Source organism: Trachemys scripta, chromosome 6 (assembly GCF_013100865.1).
Source record: "Trachemys scripta elegans isolate TJP31775 chromosome 6, CAS_Tse_1.0, whole genome shotgun sequence".
NCBI lineage: Eukaryota > Metazoa > Chordata > Testudines > Emydidae > Trachemys > Trachemys scripta.
In genome coordinates this window covers 21,960,570-21,979,978 of record NC_048303.1, presented here as the reverse complement: position 1 = coordinate 21,979,978, position 19,409 = coordinate 21,960,570, and the positions used below count along the sequence as shown (strand labels likewise).

The window sequence follows — 19,409 nt, the reverse complement described above, 5'->3', positions numbered from 1 at the left end:
CCTCATCCCCCACACTCCTACTCTTGCCCTGAGCCCCTCCCACACCCCAAACCCCTCATCTGCAGCCACACCCCACAGCCCTCACCCCTGCACCTCATCCCTCTGCACCCCTCCTATCCCAAAACTCCCTCCTAAAGCCTGCACCCTGCACCCCAATCCCCTGCTCCAGCCTAGGACCTACACTCCAGACCTCCTCCCTCACCCAAACTCCCTCCTAGAGCCTTGGGCAGGTGGGGGCCAGAGTTTGGGCAGGGGCAGGTTCTGGGCACCACCAAAATTTCTACAAACATGCCACCCCTGCTAATGATATGTTCATGATTTCATCAACAGTTTAGCATTCAGAACAGAAAACTAAATATCTTACACACTAGACCAAGTTTTTGACTACAAATCTGGCGAAAATGAAGCAAACAAGCAGGAATGGAAGAAGCTAATGCAAACATCATTTTGCTCTACAAAATGGCAGCCTCTGCACAGCGAGACTTCTCACATATGGTGTGTGCCAGTTCATGTGTGTGGAGGCTGCTATTTTGTAAAATGGCAGCTTCTTGGCGCAACATTTGTGGAGCAGGTCCGGACACATTGGCTGTGCGGAGGTTGCTGTGTGGATACCAGTTTGGCCATTTGCACCATCCTTCTGTGCAAAGATCCCACTGAAGGATTTGAATCCAGATGATTCTTATCTGTGGGCAGCAGCCTTATCAACAGAGCATCCTCACTCCTGGAGCTGGTAGGCGCCTGTGCTAGCCTTTTCTGAGATGGGAATCTGCTGTGGCTTGTAAGATCCTTAAGGTAGGGCCCATATCTTCTTTTACGCCACCCTGAGTACACTGTTGGCACTCAAGGATAAAGAATCACTGTAAGTCACTGGCTCTGTGCTCCCCTAGTAGAAGCTGGAAATGGGCGACAGGGAATGGATCACTTGATAATCACCTGTTCTGTTCATTCCCTCTGGGGCACCTGACATTGGCCATTGTCGTAAGATAGGATATTGGGCTAGATGGACCTTTAGTCTGACCCAGTATGGCCATTCTTATGTTCACCACACAGGTCTTCCTAGGTCATGGTCTCATTTACTCAACTGTGAATTCCTCTTTCTAATTTGTGAGAAGAGGCACATTTTACTCATTTTTATGCAGAGTATCTACTGCATCCTGCAGCAGTGAGTCTAGTGAGGAAGTAATGAATGAAACACAAGAGTGCAAGAAACCTACTCACAGATTGATTAGACTTCCTTTGAGTATGGCTTCACCAGTGTTTTGGTCAAGAGCAAAGAAAGTGCCTGCTATCTCACACAGTGTTATCTAGTTAAAGCATGAAGCCTAATAAACTTAAATGACACTTGGGAACCCTTCAAAAGGAACACGTAGGAAAATGAAGGTCATTTTTCTCGCATCAGAACAAAGAACTTGCATGTCAACAAATGCAATTCAAGAGAGCCATGTCCATCTCTGACTGAGCTCAAAAGACATCACGTGAGGTGTTACCACATCGCACAGGCCAAAGCCTCACACAATTGGAAAGAATTTACGTTTGTTTGCCTTGGTTTCCCCACACATTTTCTCCAGACAAAATTAAAGCCATATACTCTTTAACAACACATGAAGCAAAGGAGTGAAGCGATAGGAGCAGATCAGGAAAACACACTGGTAGAGTGTTTGAAAAACACGGATGGTTTTGCTCTTCAAGTTGATGTGAGCACTGTGGGTTGTGATGCATATTTTTTCACAAAAGCCAAGAAAACATAGGAGAGTGCAATTCTCAAAGACATTCTGGTCTATCTCCCTTTTCCTGGACACGAGACAGCACAAGGAATGTTTGATGTGCTACGTGGCTGCACCTAAAACAAAAATATCACATGTAATCACGTGGTGAGCACAGATGCAGCTCCATCTGTGGCAGGCCACAAAGCAGGTCTGCATGCATTGGTAAAGATAGTTGTTCCATCTGCTGTGAGGACTCATTGCATGATTCACAGTGAACAACTGGCATCTAAAGCTCTGAGTTCAGCACTTGTAGCAGGCCTCATCTATAGGGAACTACATCAAGACTCAGCCTCTGTCTGAAGACATAGGATCCAATCATAACGCGGTGTTATTCCACATGGAAGCTCATTGGCTCTCAAGAGGAAAAGTACTAAGATGATTTTTTGAACTGAGAGATGAGCTGTGTGCCTATGCAATGAATGGCAAAAAGAGTGAATTTGTTAACTTTCTGTGACCAGAGGAAGATGTGCCTTCTTGCCTGTGCCACAGGTGTATCTGGGAAACTGAATGAATTGAATACAGGTCTGCAAGAAAAGAACATCCACATCCTTCAGCTGAGTGATCAAATCACAGGATTCACAAAGAAAATTGTTTTCTGGAAGAATAATCTAGTGAAGACAAACTTATGAATCCTTCCTGCAGCTTTGCAAATTCCTGGCTGACAGTGAAATTATTCAGCCTCCCAAGGAGGTGATGGCTCAGTATCTCAGCTAGATAGAGAAATAATTTGCATTGTTTTTCCCCTGACATGGACGTGACAAAGTACGATTGGGTGCAAAATCCCTTTCAGTGCAAGGCTGATGTCATGGATTTGTCAGCAGATTAAATCAAACAGCTCATTGACATTTCTTGAGGTTGATTCTTTCAAGGAACATGTACCCAACTTTCTCTCTTGGGTTCTGTTTCACTGTCAAGAATGAATATCCTGCACTCTCAACACTCTCTTTGATGGTGCCACTTGTGAGCACATATTTGTGTGAACTGTGAAGCTGGATTCAGCGCACTTGTGTCCATCAAGTCTTGGTATCAATCTACTGTTGATGTCACTTAGGAAATTAGATGTGCAATTTCCACCATGCTACCAGACTTCAAGAAGCTGTATCACAACACACAAGCCCATGTATCATATTAGAGAGCATTAAATAGCATATCTAGTGTGTAAATTCCTTGGTCGCTATGTTGCTTTGTTACTGTCTGGGGTCACAGGAAACAGTCTAAAAATGGGGTCATGCAGGGAAAAAGTTTGGGAACCCCTGGTGCAGATAGTCCCTGCCTTTAGAAGCTTATGGTCTAAATAGACAAGACAGAGAAAGGTTAGTAGAAAGAATCATCATCTCTCTTTTATAGTTGTGGAACTGAAGCATAGCGAGATGAAGGTTAAGATTTTTCAAAGCAGTCTGAGGAATTTAGAGATTTAGCCACCATTCATTCTAATAAGGAATGTGGTAAAGCTTTTAGACTACTCTGAAAATCTCAACCTATGTGACTTCTTAAGGTTACACAGTAAGTCTGCAGCATAGTTGGGAACTGAACCCAAATCTTCTGAGTGCTAATTCAGTCCCTTAACCACAAGGGTCTCAGAGGAGGAGAGGATGGAGTCAGGAATGGGCAGGTAATAGGTGAGCATGAAAGGACTGTGAAAGAAGGCACGGAGATAGAAAAAAGTACTTTCAGGGGACATTCTGAGCAGTGTAGGAGAAGAGGGAGTGAAAGTAGATGAGAACTGAGGAAAGAGGGTTCTAAGCTGTAGGGGGCCTGGAAGGTAAACACAAGGAGTGTTGAATTTGATTAATGAGGTAATATTGAGCCAGTGAAGGGATTTAAGGAAGGGCTGAATTTGATCTTAGTATTGGGAAAGGCAGATGAGTTTTGCACCACACATTTGAGGGATTAAGGCAGGGGGTTGAGGTAACTGTTGAGGCATGCCAGTGGTGGAGGCTGCACTAATCAAAGTCTGAGAGAGGGATTTTGGCAGAAGAGATGGAAAGTTTGGAGATGACAAGATAAACAATTGGCAGCATCCAAATAAATGGGAGGATGGGGTTGGGAAGCTATGAAATGTGGAATGACTGAACTATGAAGCAGAACCTGCGTCTTGTTCTACCCTTTTTTTTTTTTTCTTTGAAAGTTTTTTTTTTTTAGGGCCAGATTCTGAGCAGCCCTGCTTAGTTATGCCAGGGATGTAAGAGGCAAAGAGTTGTCAGTTGTGGGAGAAACAATATATAGAATCAAGGTATTGTCCAAAAATTAACTATAAAAATAATTTGGCGAAAACATTTGGTGACAAATGTTTTGAAGGTAGAGGTCTAGTGGCACAGGTCCAGGTGCACTAGCACCTGCACACATGGTTATTCCAGTTCCACAAAACTAGAGTAATTCCATGTGCAAATTGTTAGTTAGATACCTAACTGCCAACTTGTACGTGTAATTCCCTGGTGTCCTTGCAGTGGTAACTGACCCCACAAATGTGAGTGCACATGGATTCCCATCTTTCTTTAAAAATGTGCCCTGTTAACTGTAAATTTAAATAACGCAAGAGAATCAGCTGTATAGATGTCTATAAGGAAGAGATTTCCACCAGTCCAGGACACCAGTACAAATGGGGTGTATGATAGGGCTAGAGGTAGATGGAGGATTTTCTGACCCCAAATGAATTCACTCTGAAAACTGAAGAAGAGTCTATTAGTGAGGGAGAATGTATACCAAATGGGGGGTTAGGGAGAGAGAAAAGATTGGTTATGATGATATCAGCAAAAAGGTAAAGCTGAGGAAGAAAATAAACCAAAATGTATAATTGTAAGATCCCTAGCCAAAGAAATAAAACTATGTGATATTAACTCTGTGAAAGTATCTGACTGGATTTTTAAAAAAACAACAGGGGATATTGTAAGAGCCAGGAGGCTGTGAGTTGGTGATCTTTCAGTCGACTGTAAAAACAAAGAGCAAGCTGATAAACTGCTAAAAACTAAAATGCTGGGGAAAGTCAAATGTATGCAATGTAGTTGTAGTCGTGTCAGTCCCAGGATCTTAGGGAGACAAGGTGGGTGAGATAATATATTTTATTGGACCAACTTCTGTTGGTAAGAAAGACGAGCTTTTGAGCCACACAGAGCTCCTCTTCTGTCTGAAAAAAGCACTTTGAGTGTCACAGCTAAATGCAAGGTGGAACAGATTGTTTAGCATCAGTAGTTAGCACATATTCCTTCCCCTAAGCAGGGCTGGCTCTAGGATTTTTGCCGCCCCTAGCAGAAACAATTTTGGCCGCCCCTCACCCCCCATTTTTTTCTTACCCCACCCCCGGCCCCTTGCCCAAATCCCCAGCCCTGCCTCCTCCTCCCAGGCTCTCAAGCCTGGGAGGGAGGGTGAGCAGCAGCACGCGAATCAGCTGTTCCACGTGCCGCAGCCGCTCAGGATCTCCCCCTCCCTCCCAGGTTTGAGAGCCTGGGAGGGAGGGGGAGCAGCGGCCCACGAGCGGCGGCAGTGGAGGTGAGCTAGGGCGGCTGGTGCTCATTTTTAGGAGCGGTATTCTGGCGCCGGCCATGCCGCCCCTAAAAATGTGCCGCCCCAAGCACCAGCTTGTTTTGCTGGTGCCTAGAGCCGGCCCTGCCCCTAAGGCAGGGGTAGGCAACCTATGGCACATGTGCCAAAGGCAGCACGCGAGCTGATTTTCAGTGGCACTCACACTGCCCAGGTCCTGGCTACCGGTCCGGGGGGCTCTGCATTTTAATTTAATTTTAAATGAAGCTTCTTAAACATTTTTAAAACCATCTTTACTTTACAAACAATAGTTTAGTTATTTATTATAAACTTATAGAAAGAGACCTTCTAAAAATTTTAAAATGTATTAACTGGCACACGAAACCTTAAATTAGAGTGAATAAATGAAGACTCGGCACATCACTTCTGAAAGTTTGCCGCCTCCTGTCCTAAGGTGTTATAAGTGCCAGTGGTGTGGAGCTGTAGCAACTGTTTGTAAAGGGGAAATGATATGTGGGAGCGAGCATTCCTCTGAAAATTGTATAGAAGGGACAGAGGTCAAATGTCGTAACTGTGATGGTAATCACAGTCCAGCATAGAGAGGATGTATTGTGACAAGAAAAGCTAGAGACAGAAGACAAAAATGGTTAATAACATATCTAATGTGAAAGCATTGAGGAGACTCTCAAATCAAGAGGAGAAGGAAGAGGCAATCAGCACATGAAAAGGGGAACTGTAGGCACAGACTCATTCTATAAAGAATATAATAAACACTGCAGAAAGAATAAGCAATTATATACTCATAATGAAAAAATAAAGGTATATTACATTTATGATAGACATGATAAATTGTACATCACAAATTGAAAAAATGAGAAAACAATGAATTATAGCAAGGGCAGTGGGAAAATACTTGTATGTTAGCAATCTGTCAATGGACCATATTCATGGAATTTTGAATGAGGTTAATGGTGAAATATGACTAGCATGGGGATCTCAATCTTTTGTTGGACTGCACACAGTCTGATAGCACATGCTCAAGAACTGAAAGAAAATATCCTGGAAATGAAAACTAAATCAAATATGATAAGAATCCAGAAAACATGGTGAGTTGAAAAGCTTGCTTTTAAAATTCCAGGGATATTGCCTTTAGGCAAGACTAAAAACTAGGAAGAGGAGGAGGTGTTTGTACTTTCTTTAGGGAAAGATTAAACTACACAGCAGTGGAGAACGAAGAAGCAAGCCTAGATCCCAATGAAGAAGAGAAGTATTTCTTTAAAGATTTATAGTATCTATAACCCGCAAGGGAAATTAGAAAGTTAAGAGCTATAAGAAAAAGTGAGGAATGCTAAAAGACCATGTATTATATGCAGTGACTTAAATAGTCATAATAAATTGCAGGGAAGTAAGAAAACTGATAAAAATGGCGCATGCTTAGAAAAGTTTGTTGATGAAAACAATCTAGTGGTTTTAAATGATGGCACCCCAACCAGATTTAATGCAGCTGATGGTAGTTTTTCCTGGTTAGACCTGTAAGTAAGATATTGCAAGTAAATGCAAATGGGGAATGATCATTTCCCTATACTTATTACTTTCAAGGGCAAAGTAAGGTTGAAGGTCATGGGAAATTACCCACCTGGAATTTTAAGAAAGCTAATGGGGAGCTATTTGCAAGTGAATGTGCTGACTTTGTGAATAATCATTGTGTGAGTGCTGACATAGAGAATTTCAATGATAATGTAATAAAGGAATTAATAGCAGCAACTATTGTATCCATAGCTAGGATATTGAAGTACCCCAAAAATAAAAACTCACTTCGATGGTGGAATGAAGAGTGCAAAATGACAGTTAAAGAAGAGAACAAAGCCTATAAAAAGTGAAAAATACAATGAATAGTGAAGACCTAATGAAGTATAAAAGAAGTAAGGCAATAGCACACAAAAAATAAAAAAATCAAAGAGAGTTGGAGGAAATACTGTGGTTGGATGAATAAAGATACCAAGACATCCGAAATACACAGGCAAATTAGAAGAATGAATGGAATTCAGACTAAGGGCTGGTCTACACTGGCGGGGGGGAGTGTCGATGTAAGATACGCAAACTTCAGCTACGCGAATAGCGTGGCTGAAGTCGATGTATCCTATTTGACTTACCCCACTGTGAGGACGGCGGCAAATCGACCACCGCAGCTCCCCCATCGACGCCCAGGGCCAGCGCAAGGAAGTTTCATGCCCTAGGCGAAACTTCCACCTTGCGCCCCCCCCCCCCCCCCCCCCCCCCCCCCCCCCCCCCCCCCCCCCCCCCCCCCCCGACCCCCACCCCCCCCCCCGCGGCAGCCCCCCCCCCCCCCCCCTGGGAGGTGTGGGGACGCCCCCCCCCCCCAAGCTGAGGCACCCCCCCACCCCCCGGCTCGGGAATCCGTGCAGCAGCTCTGACCCAGGGGTTTCCCTGGGCTGCCAGCGGCGTGCTGACCCAGGGGAACCCCTGCGCTGCCAGCCGGCGGCTCAGACTCCCTCTCCCTCCCAGCACAGCGGCCGCTGTAAAAACAAAAACAAAAAAATGGGGGCACCGCTTTTTGGCTCCCCCAAATCTTGGCGCTTTAGACAACCACCTAGTTGGCCTAAATGGTATCACTGGCCCTGTCGACGCCGCTTACTCCTCCTGATGAGGTGGAGTACGTGCGTCGATTCAGGGATCGATTTATCACGTCTAGATGAGATGCGATAAATCGATCCCTGAAAGATCGATTTCTACCCGCCGATCCGGGCGGGTAGTGAAGACGTGCCCTAAGAGTAGCTATGTCCCAGGTTTTATTGGAACTGATGACGGTTAGAAGTTCTGATAATGAGAAAGCAGAAGTTTTAGCAGAAACTTTCTGATCGGTGAAAATCAAAGTGCATATTTTCGCCAAATTAAAGGACAATTCATTGAAGAGAGTTGTGATCTATTATGCAGTTGGGGTAAACATGAAGATATTATACTAAATTAATGGTTTTGTATGTGGCAATTTGAGAACACTATTGAGATGAATGAGAATACATCCCCATAATGTGTAAATATCTCTTTGACAGCAGTTTGAGGGTTCTCTTGGAATTATACAACACTATAGGGGGAAAGGGAGTGATACTGGTTGGGTAGAGGCACCCAGTAGTAATTCAAATATGAAAGCCAGGCAAACTATCCACAGAAGTGGATGCCTATAGACCCAATTGCCCTTATGTCCTGTCTGGGCAAAATTATGGAGAGAATTGTAAGTGAAGGACTGGTTGTCTATTTGGAAAACAATAAGGTGCAGAGTGGTTTAGGAGAGGAAGATGCACCATCACTCACATTGTTAAATTAGAAACTGAAATACAAAAAAGTATGAGGTACAAGGGTCTCACGATAGCTATGCTTTTCTAGATATTGAAAAGGAGTATGACATGCTATGGTGGGAGGCTTATTGTACACAGTAATTGCATTAGGCATAAGGGGGGAAATACAGGGGTGGATTAGAGAATTTTTGAGTAGAGGGGTCACGCAGGTCGGAGTTGGGAAATTTATGTCAAATATATATAATATTAAAAATGGTACAACGCAGGGAAGTTTATCAGCCCAACCTTATTAAATATTATGATAAATGATCTCCCAAAAAGAAATAAGTGCTGGGGTAGGTGTCACTATTCACAGATGATTTTAATCTATGGGTTAGGAACAGGAATATTGAGGTGGTAGAAAAGAGAAGCAACAAAGCATTAGGAGAGACCTCTGATTGGGGAAATGCATGGGGTTTCAAGTTCTCCATTGCTAAAACCAAAGGATTGATCCTTACAAAAAGGAAAGTTACAAAGGAATGTAAACTGTATCTGTCTGGAGAACAAATAGATATAATTAAAAGGTTCAAATTCTTATGGGTAATACGTGATACTAAATTACTTTGGAAAGATCATTTAAACTATTGTTAAAGATAAAAGTACAGGAAGGGTTAATCTGCTTAAAAGTCTTGCTGGGACTAATTGGGGTGCGGATTAGAAAACACTACTGATGGTATACAGAGCCTTAATCAGACCAATTATTGGTTATGGCTGCCAAGCTTTTTGGCCAGCATCAAAATCAGAACTTAAAAAAGTAAATTTAATACAAGCCCAGGCACTATGAATTGCGTGCGGTGCATTTATTACAATACCTCTATGCGTGCTACAGATAGCTTCTGGTGAAATGCCAGTTACACTGTGAATGAACCTAACTTTCTGGTCCAAGTTAATGGGAAATGCAATGATCAAAGCACCAAACAAATATAAGAGGATTGTTGGGAATTTGAGGTGAACTATAGCACACGGTGTTAGAACTTCACATGCCATTCAAGTTAAAGTGTGGGTGCAGGAGCTGAAAGACGAGGAAAAGCTTAACAAAGTCAAAACTTTTAGTCAGGGGAAAATTAGTTATGGATGGAAATGGAAATTTACATGTGGGTTTAGATTTCTTTTATAAACGTAAAAGTAAAAATGAAGTGTACCAGCATACAGATGAAAAGTAGTGTTGATTTTGTCAAATATATACAGAAAGGTCCAAAAAAAAATAAAAACAGGAAGAGTAGAGATAGTATATTGTATACAAACATTGACAAACAGTACATAGAAAAGAATATCTGATTATGTAGTTGTCATGATAGCCAAACTAGTAGAAATAATGCTAGTATTAAATTGGATCTGAGATATATGCCCAGCAGCTGCGATCATTTTTTTGAATTCAATCTCAGGCCTTATGATGATTAAAAAGGGGTGTCTTCATATGGATATGTGATTTAATCAATGACAATATATTTCTAATAACAGAATTAGTACAGATAGGGATATATGTAGCATTAGCTTGGATCCCAGAGCATATTGGGATAACAGGGAACTAAATGCCAGACAAAGTACATAAAAAAGCTGTAAGAAATGGAAGGCTTGACATTAGGGTTGCCAACATTGCACTTCTGTTTTCTTAGCACCTCCACCCCATCATTAGTTGAATAATAATAAGCAGTACTCACCTACATTCACCAGGGGTATTTCTTGATGCTTTTTTGCAACACTCAGCAACTTCTGATCTTGTTGTATAGAGATGAAAAAAAAGGGACAGCTCTTGTAATAAGGGAGTGTCAGCAACCCTAATTGACATAGAAATACTCTTGAGTAAATGGGAATTCAAAAGCCTAGCACAGAAAAATTTAAAAGAGAAATGGCAAAAAATTTGCATTAATGAAAAAGAGGAAGAAGATTTTTTTTGAACTATGCACTAGATTTGAGGATAATGACATACTTAAAGGCCTGGATAGGAAAAATGAAGTAATTTTGTTTAAAGTATTAACTCATGTTTGTGGCTTCAACAAAAATCTTTTTCAAACATATAGACACAAAGATAGACTATGTGCACTCTGTAAGGTGAAAGAAACAATTGGTAACCTTTTATGGGCATGTAAGGGCTTAGATAAAGAAAGGGGAAAGCTTTCTGTGGAATTCAAACATCTTAAGGTAACAAACATTACATTGTTATTTAGTACAGACATCGGGGAAATGGAGCATTATTAAAAAGGTGTTGTTACACTACCTGAAAGACACAGGGCAGAGCAAGAGAATATGAGTATTGAGGAATTATAGTTGGTGGTAGCTATAGACTATTCAGGTAAATCTGCTTCACCATAAAAAGAAAAGAAAAAAGAAAGAAAGGGCTTGCTGGGGAAGGAGTCTGTAGTCATGGGAAGTAGAATAAGCTCCAGCGGTAAACCCAGAAACAGGCAAGAGAAGATGGAGAGGTCGGGTAAGAAGGAATCCAGGGAAACAGATACAGGGACAGGGACTGAGCATACTTTAGTTGCTGGTTATAGGATTCCTGAGCTGGAACCCAGTGTAGCAGGTGTGCCCGGGTTCCCCTGCCAGCCACTGGTATGTTGACACCAGTATATTGACGCCTGAGTTGGAGTTGAACACCGTTTGAAGATGGCATTTGGGTAGAGGTCCTGTTGTACTAGTAACCGTGGGGTGGACACTAAATGGTGACCTGGTTAGAGGGTCAAGTTACCAGAAGAGAATTATTGCAGAGCATGTAGTCCAGTAGAAGGGGGCACAGATGCAGCGTGAGCTACTTTCCCAGACCTAGACACTAGGAGGCGCACTAGTGGTGAGTGGCAACCCTGTTACAGGGGTGTGAAGGCAGGATAACCCCAGGTTTATAGCATATCATGGATATTTATATATATTGCTCATCCTGGCTTCATAAACTGTGGAGAGACTATTCCTCAGTATGATCAGGGAAAAGGTTCTTAGTTGTATCAACCTTAGGTTTTACTGTAACAAAGGTAAGTAAAAATATTTCAAATGGAAGTGTGTTCTCAAGTGGATTTCAAGTTTAGCTCTGATTTGTAGCCATAGACGCCGACTCCGTGGGTGCTCAGGGGCTCAAACACCTACCGAGAAAAAATAAGGGGTGCTCGCACCCAGAGGGCTGGCCAGGGCTGCTGCTCTGGCAGCCCTGGGGCTGGCAATCAATCAGCTGTTCAGCCACCAGCTAGCTGTTGAGCGGGGCTGCCCTGCCATTCACTCCTCTGTGCCGCCTCCTCCACCTCACTGCCTTTCAGGCAGAATGGGGCAGAAAGAAGCCGCAGGTGGTAGGCACTCAGGGGAGCAGGTCTCTGGGAAGGGGCAGAGCAAGGGCAGGAAGAGGTGGAGGGGGGCAGGGCCCCAGGGGCAGAGTGGGGGCAGGGCCAGTATGGAGGCAGGGCACCCTCTGGCAAAACCAAAAGTCAGCACCTATGTTTGTAGCTGTTGTTTTTGGCAGCACTTCCTTGACTAGTCTCTCTGCTTCACTATAGTCAGCCTCACCTACTGTTTGCCTGTTTTTCACACAACAGGGGAGAGAGAAACAGCAAAATGGTGGTAGAACCACCTGCACAAAAGGATTTGTGAGACATCATTAACTTGTTTGCAAAGCAGATCTACTGAGGAAAATAAAAAGGAGCATAAACTCTGGCAAGTCATGTGTAAAAGTATAATTAGGTCGGCCAAAAAAGAATGTGAAGAGCAACTAGCAAAAGACACAAAAACTAACAGCAAGAAACATTTTAAGAACATCAACCAAACAGTGATTGGAGTCACTGGATGATCGAAGTGTTAAAGGAACACTCAGCAAAGACGAGGCCATTGTGGAGAAACTAAATGAATTATTTGCATTGGTCTTCACTGTACAGAGAGATTCCCACACCTGAGACAATCTTTTTTTAGGTGATATACCTGAGGAACCCTCTCAGATTGAGCTGTTGATAGAAGACATTTTGGAACAAATTGAAATTTTAAACAGTAATAAGTCACCAGGACCAGATGGTATTAACCCAAGTGTTCTGAAGGAACTCAGACATGAAATTGCAGCACTATTAATGGTGGTATGTAACCTATCACTTAAATCAGACTCTGCACCAGATGACTACAGGACAGCTAATGTAATGCTGCTTTCTAAAAAAGGCTCCAGATGCGATTCTGGCAATTACAGGTTGGTAAACGTAACTTCAGCATGAGGCAAATTCGTAGAAACTATAATAAAGAACAGAATTATTAGACATATAAACAACACAGATAGTTGGAGAAGAATCACAGTTTTTGTAAAAGGAAATCATGCCTCACCAATCTATTAGGATTCTTTGACAGGGTAAACAAACAGGTGGACAAGCGTGATCCAGTGGATATAGTGTACTTGGACTTTCAGAAAGCCTTTGACAAGGTCCTTCACCAAAGGCTCTTAAGCAAAGTAGGTAGTCATGGTATAAGAGGGAAGGTCCTCTCATGGATCAGTAACTGGTTAAAAGACAGGAAACAAAGGGAGGAATAAATGGTCAGTTTTCAGAATGGAGAGAGGTAAATAGTGGGGTCCCCCAAAGATCTGTACTGGGACCAGTGCTGTTCAACTTATCATAAATGAGCTGGAAGAAGGGGTAAACAGGGAAGTGAAGACTGCAGATGATATAAAATTACTCAAGATAGTAAAATCCAAAGTAGACTATGAAAAGATACAAGGGGATCTCACAAAACTGGGTGAGTAGGCAACAGAATGGCAGATGAAATGCAGTGCTGATAAGTGCAAAGTAATGCACATTGGAAAACATAACCCCAATTATGCATACAAAATGGTGGGGTCTAAATTATCTGTTAACCTTCAAGAAAAAGATTTTGGAATCATCGTGGATAGTTTTCTGAAAACATCTGTTCTATGTGCAGCAGCAGTCAAACAAGCTAACAGAATGTTACGAACAATTAGGAAAGGGATAAATAAATATCACAATGCCACTATATAAATCCATGATACACCCACACCTTGAATACTGTGTGCAGTTCTGGTCAACCATCTCAAAAAAGATATATTTGAATTTGAAAAGGTTTGTTTGGCAGCTTGAGAGGGGCTTGGGGAAAGATGGAGACCAGCGAGTGGCCGGTGGGCAGGGGCCGGAGTGTGGGCAGGAAGAGGCAGAGCGAGATCAGGGCCTTGGGGGGGGAGGGGCGGAGTGAGGGGGGCCTCAGGGGAGGGCAGAGCAAGGGCGGGAAGAGGCAGAGCGAAGGTGGCGCCTTGGGGGAAGGGGTGGAGTGGGGGCAGGGCCTCGGGGCCAAGCGAGGGTGGGGCACTCCTGGGGAAAAATAAAAGTCAGTGCCTATGTGGTCAGGGATGCAATCCCAGGCTCTGAGTTTCCCTAGGCCTCTGACTGCCAGATGCTGGGACAGCATGACAGGGAATGGATCACTCAATGATTGCCATGTTCTGTTGATTCCCTCTGAAGCATCTGCATTGGCCACTGTCAGAAGACAGGATTCTGGGCTAAATGGACCATTGGTCTGACCCAATATGGCCATTCTTATGTTCTTGTGTGATTCTCAGATAGAAAGTGTTATATTAATTAATTAATTGTGATGTCTTCTAACTAGGTTTGGGTATTATATAAATGTTATAGTTATTTTTTATAGTCTGTTATTTTGAACGTGTTTACTAAACCTATTGCCTTTTCCCAGGAAGCTGATGTTCTGCATTATGTTAGAGCAGGTTTTCAGCTGATTCCAAAACTGTATACCAAAATATGTGCCTGCAACTGATTGCAGCCAAAGAATTGGTCATACATTCATTCTGCATGCACAAAACTTGTGTTTATATGTAAACTTAGTGCCCAGCTGATAAGTTTTTGTGTACAAATACTGTTTATGTGACTAAAACCAGCATGCACCCAATTTTGCAGGCTCATTTGGTTGTGTGCATGAAACTGGGCATGCAAATTTACAGGTGGCAGCTAAAACATTTTCTGAAAATGTAGACGAAAATTTGCTTTGGGGCAGTACATAGTATGCGTTGCTAGTAAACACATGCTAAAGTCATTATGGTTATAACTGATTTTTAATTTAAATATGCATTTAAGAGGATTTACATATCTGTAATTTGTAACGTGTTTCTTGAAATGGAAAGTAATTACATAGTAGAAATGGAATAATCTGTTAAACAACAAGTATATTTCCTGTGCAAACAACAAGCCAAGTCATCTCCTTTGTTGTGAGACACAGATGGGGGTCATGAGAGTCCAATTTCCTTCCAGATCTACTCAGCAGAAGTGGGGAGGTGAAGCTGAAGAGACATTGCCGATCTCCCTTTGGATGATAGTTGGGAGTACAGTTGGCCAGCAGGTGGAGCCTGGAAATCCTACTCTAAGCAACATCTCATGTTATGAACCAATTATATCAGGAGGAACAGGAGGTTTAGTTGAGGTTCCTCTTTCTCGTTTCCTCAAGAAAGTTACAGTTTAAGCAAGTAGATTTAACAGTACCAGTGATTCCCAATCTATGTGCACTGTAACCTGCGTTTTGAGGCTATGTAGTGGTATGAATGCACTTCACAAATAGGAACTATTCCTTCAGAGCTATGAGGCTGGTTGTCCTCCTACTTATACCAGTGTAATTCTGCTGATTTTAGTGAGGTTGCTCCTCATATACACTGGTGTAAACAAGAGGAGAATCAGCCCCCATCTATCATTTGCATCTGGTAAATTAACCATGAAGCTGTATTATATTTTTCATTGTTTCTTTTGTCTTTGTGAGGGGCTTGGGCCCTTTGGGGTGTCATCTGCTATGCAGGGGTTTCACTGAGCCTCCCCGGCTCAATCAGTCTATTCTGCCAGCCTGGGTTCCCTTTACCTGGCCTTGCTGGGCTAGGCTCACAAGCCTCTTCCAGCCAAGCACACAGGCAGGGCCACATCCAGCTGCACAGAGAGACAGAGATCTGCTCTGGAAAGATTCAACCTTAGGGGCTCTCCCCAACACTCTGGTGCCCACTTCCTTTAAGGGGGACAAACCCAAAGGTTTCATGAAATTCTCCCCCTCCCTCAATGTGGAGGGAGATCTGCACAACTTCTTGCCTCTCTCCCCCAGTTAGAAATTACATAAACTGGGTTATATTATAAACAAGCAACAAGTTTATTAACTACAAAAGGTGAATTTTAAGTGAATATAAGAGATAATTGACAGAACAAAGCAGGTTACTGACCAAATAAAGCAAAATACGCAAGCTAAGCTCGATATACTTAAGAAACAGGTTACAAAATGTAAATTCTCACCCTAAATGTTATTTTAGGCAGGTTGCAAAGTTTCTGTGGTTCAGAGTTCCAGTTATTTTCCTTTTCAGACTGGACCCCTGTCTCAGTCTGGACTCCCCCCAACCCTTACCTTCCCTTCAGGTGGCTTTAGCAGTCTTTCTTCTTGGGCAGACAGGCCATGGAGAAGAGGAGTCCCATTTGCCTTCCTCCCCACCCTTAAATAGGATTTACATAAGGTGGGAATCCTTTGTTTCCCAAACTTGACCCCCCACTTCCGTTCCAGTGGAAAGTTACAAAAAATCCCAGTAATGTTCAGTATCAGGTGCCAAGACCACCTGACTCTGTAGTATCACAGTGTCCATGAGTTAGTGGCAGTATGGCAGGTCCGCAGGAAGGCCAAGCCTTTTCACAGTCCCTTGTCCTTGCTGATGGGTCATCAGTCCTGTCTGGCTTTTCCATTGTTGTACCTGAAGTGTTAGCAGTGGTAGCATAGTTGAAATACAGATACATAGTCAATATTCCTAACTTCAGATACAGAAAAGGTACAGGCATACAAATTGGATAATCACATTCAGTAAATTATAACCTTTCCAATGATATCTTACAAGACCCATCTTGCGTAAAGTACATCTCAGTTATGTCATTCATATCATAAGCATATTTTCATAAAGAATATGGAGTGAAACGTCACAGTCTTGCTTGTCATTTAGATGCAAAATTGAGTGCAACAGAAAGAGTGAGTTACACGCACTGACACGGCAGCATCATTTGGTGGATGGCAACTGAGGGACAACTGAATTCAGTATTGCCAAACCCAACAGCTCAATAGTCATGAGTTAGTCCCCTCAGAATCATGAGATTGGCTCAAAAGTCATGCGAGTTTAAAAAAAAATAATGATGGGTTTTTTTTATTTGCCTTCCAGTTTTTGAGCCTTTAGGGTTCAGTTGGGTCATGTTCTCAAGCTGTTCTCTGCAACCACAATTTAATTACTTTTCAAGTGAAGCGGAGATTCACATGTAATTGCATGAATCTGAGAGCTGGAGCTTTAAAAAGGCACCAAATATCATAGACACATGGTCAAATCACAAGAATAGACCATGCTGTGAATTCTAATTGTGGTGCTGCTAACAATTGGCTGAATGACCTTGAGTAGGATACTTAGTCTTTCTGTGATTCATCTTCCCTATCTGGAAAATTAGGGACTATAACTCTTATTGGATTACAGAGGTGTGGTGAGGATTAATTAGTTCAAGTTTGCAAAGTGCTTTGAACACATAATGATATACACACACATGCCAAATACTATTATTAAATGTTGCACATTGTCATATTTTTCAGCTATCCTCTGATCCTACTTTCCCCGCTGGAGGAGGAGTAGGTAAACAACATGAAGCAAAACTTGGCATCATCAGTTAGATTTATTTTGCTGCTTTTTCTGAACATAGAGTGTTTGAATGGTAAGTAGAAAACTATACAGCACATTATTTTCCCAAAAGCAGTTTGTTTAGAAAATTCTGAAGATAAATCCTGGCTATCCTGATCCTCATTGGAACCTATACAACTTCAAATGACCAATTCTCTTAAGAACTCCTGTACAGAGATTTTGAAAATGGCTTGATTTACTCTTGTGAAAGTTTTAGGGTCAGTAAGTGATAACTTAGGGATGTCTACACAGCAAAGAAAAACCTGTGGTTGGCCCACGCCAGCTGCTTTGGGCTCATGGGGCTCGGGCTGTGCAGCTCTTTCACATTGCTGTGTAGACTTCCAGGCTCGGGGTGGAGCCCAAGCTCTGGGACCCTCCCACCTTGCAGAGTCCTAGAGCCCAGGGAGTCTAGTTGCTGAGTAGACATACCCTTAGAGATAGTATTGACAGACACCTGTCCCTTCCCCTCCATTCTTCTTAGGACTTGTCACCATGAAAATAGCAACGTTAATGAAAAAGTGGCCTGGAACTTTACTAAAGTAATAAATAAGCTTAGAAGGAGAAGGCACATGTATGCAAATTTGAATACACTTTTTTCTTAGAGATTATTGACCAATGTGTTCTTTATTTTAATAAGACATGTTTTTAAATACTATTGGATTCTACGTAATAGTAATTCACTCATTCAAGTTTGCCTTTACACAGTGTACTGTATCCAACCCATGGAATCTATCATCTCCTTACACCTCACCTTCAGTACTACCTAAATGTGTAATGTATGATATTTGTAAAGCTTTTTAACTAGGTTGATTTCTGCACTTCCCCAGAGCAATCACCTCCTGGAAAGCCTGAGGTCTTGAAGTGTCGTTCTCCAGAAATGGAAACCTTTACTTGCTGGTGGAAGCCTGGCTCAGATGGAGGACTTCCTACCAACTACACTCTGCTCTACAACAAGGAAGGGTGAGAAGCTGTGGATAATTATTCTGTAGATTATTACTTTGCTTCATATATATTTACAGACCTCAAACGCTCTTTAAACTGTCTTTAAATTGCAGGTAATTATCAGATGACGAAGGTGTTGTGACAGAATAGGGGCGTAGAGGGGTTTTGTTAGGGTCGCCTCTCTCTGGGGCGTCTGGGAGCCAAGCCGCCTCACTACTGAGGTCTGCTGAGTCAGGGAACTAGCCCGGTGAGACAGGAAGTAGTCAAGGGCTCAGGCCCTCAGGCAGGGGCTGAGCAAATAGTTCCAGAACAAGCCCGGGCCCTGGGTCAGGGCGGGGCGGTAAACAAGCAGTCTAGAGCTCAGGCCCCAGGCAGGGGCTGAGCAAGTAGTTCAATATCAGGCCCCAGGCCCTGGGTCATGGCGGGGCAATACACAATCTGGAGCTCAGGCCCTCAGGCAGGGGCTGAGCAACTAGTTCAGGAATCAAAAACCCAGACTCTTGGTTCTGAGCATCTGGGGCAAGGAGGAGACTGCCACCCGTAAGTGGGGTGGCAGGAGGGACACAGGCCCGCCCACTCCACTGCGTCCCAGCCCGGGGCCCTAACAGGCTGCCTGCTGCTGTGTCAGTGGGGATCCTGGCCGCAACACACTGACATCGGCTCTGGGTGTGCCGCAGCCAGACTAGGGTCAGCTGCCCCCAGGCTACTTCCTACCTCCCCCTCTTGCAGTACCTGCATCTGGTCGGTGTCCTCCAGGGAATCAAGGACCATGGGCTCCTCAGGGTACTCAGCAAGCGGTAGGCTTGGCAGCTCCTCTGGGTCGCTTCTCTCCAGTAGGGTTAACAGCTTCTCTGGGGTCTGGTCGCCATCAGGCCTTGACTGGTATGGCCAGTCCTCGGGTCAGTCACAGGCTGCAGGAGTCTCCCCAGCAGGAGCTAGGCCCCCAGCGTCTGGTTTCTCCGGCAGCCAGGCAGCTTCTGAGCCCTGGGATGCGGCTTTTATACTTCTGGTTCTGCGCTTTGACCTTTGGTGGGCGGGCGCAGGCTCCAGTGGCTCCGCCCACTTTGGCAACCAGAGGGGCTTGTCCCTCTCTGGGGCAGCTGGGAGCCAGGCCGCCTCACTACAAGGGGAATATGTCCATGTCGATTTGTGGACTTCGTTTTTGTTTTATGAATGCTTGTTCCTTTCGGTAGCTGGAAATTGACAATTAGCGGGGAACCTGTA

At 43.4% G+C, this 19,409-nt stretch overlaps 1 protein-coding gene and 1 long non-coding RNA gene across 10 annotated transcripts in view; one reads left to right on the top strand and one right to left on the bottom strand.

Annotated features, from left to right (window-relative positions):
* The window catches only part of LOC117879427, a 58,231-nt gene that overhangs the window by 2,276 nt on the left and 36,546 nt on the right, over window positions 1-19,409 (bottom strand). Inside the window, exon 2 of the long non-coding RNA XR_004646265.1 lies at window positions 10,258-10,374. This is a non-coding gene — a long non-coding RNA (uncharacterized LOC117879427). The remainder of the gene's footprint in view (window positions 1-10,257; window positions 10,375-19,409) is intronic.
* The window catches only part of PRLR (prolactin receptor), a 341,223-nt gene that overhangs the window by 290,867 nt on the left and 30,947 nt on the right, over window positions 1-19,409 (top strand). For all 9 annotated transcript variants that reach the window (XM_034774608.1, XM_034774612.1, XM_034774611.1 and 6 more), the window contains 2 exons: window positions 17,159-17,277; window positions 18,071-18,203. In XM_034774608.1, coding sequence (XP_034630499.1) covers window positions 17,208-17,277; window positions 18,071-18,203 — 203 coding nt within the window. In that variant the 5' untranslated portion in view covers window positions 17,159-17,207. The remainder of the gene's footprint in view (window positions 1-17,158; window positions 17,278-18,070; window positions 18,204-19,409) is intronic.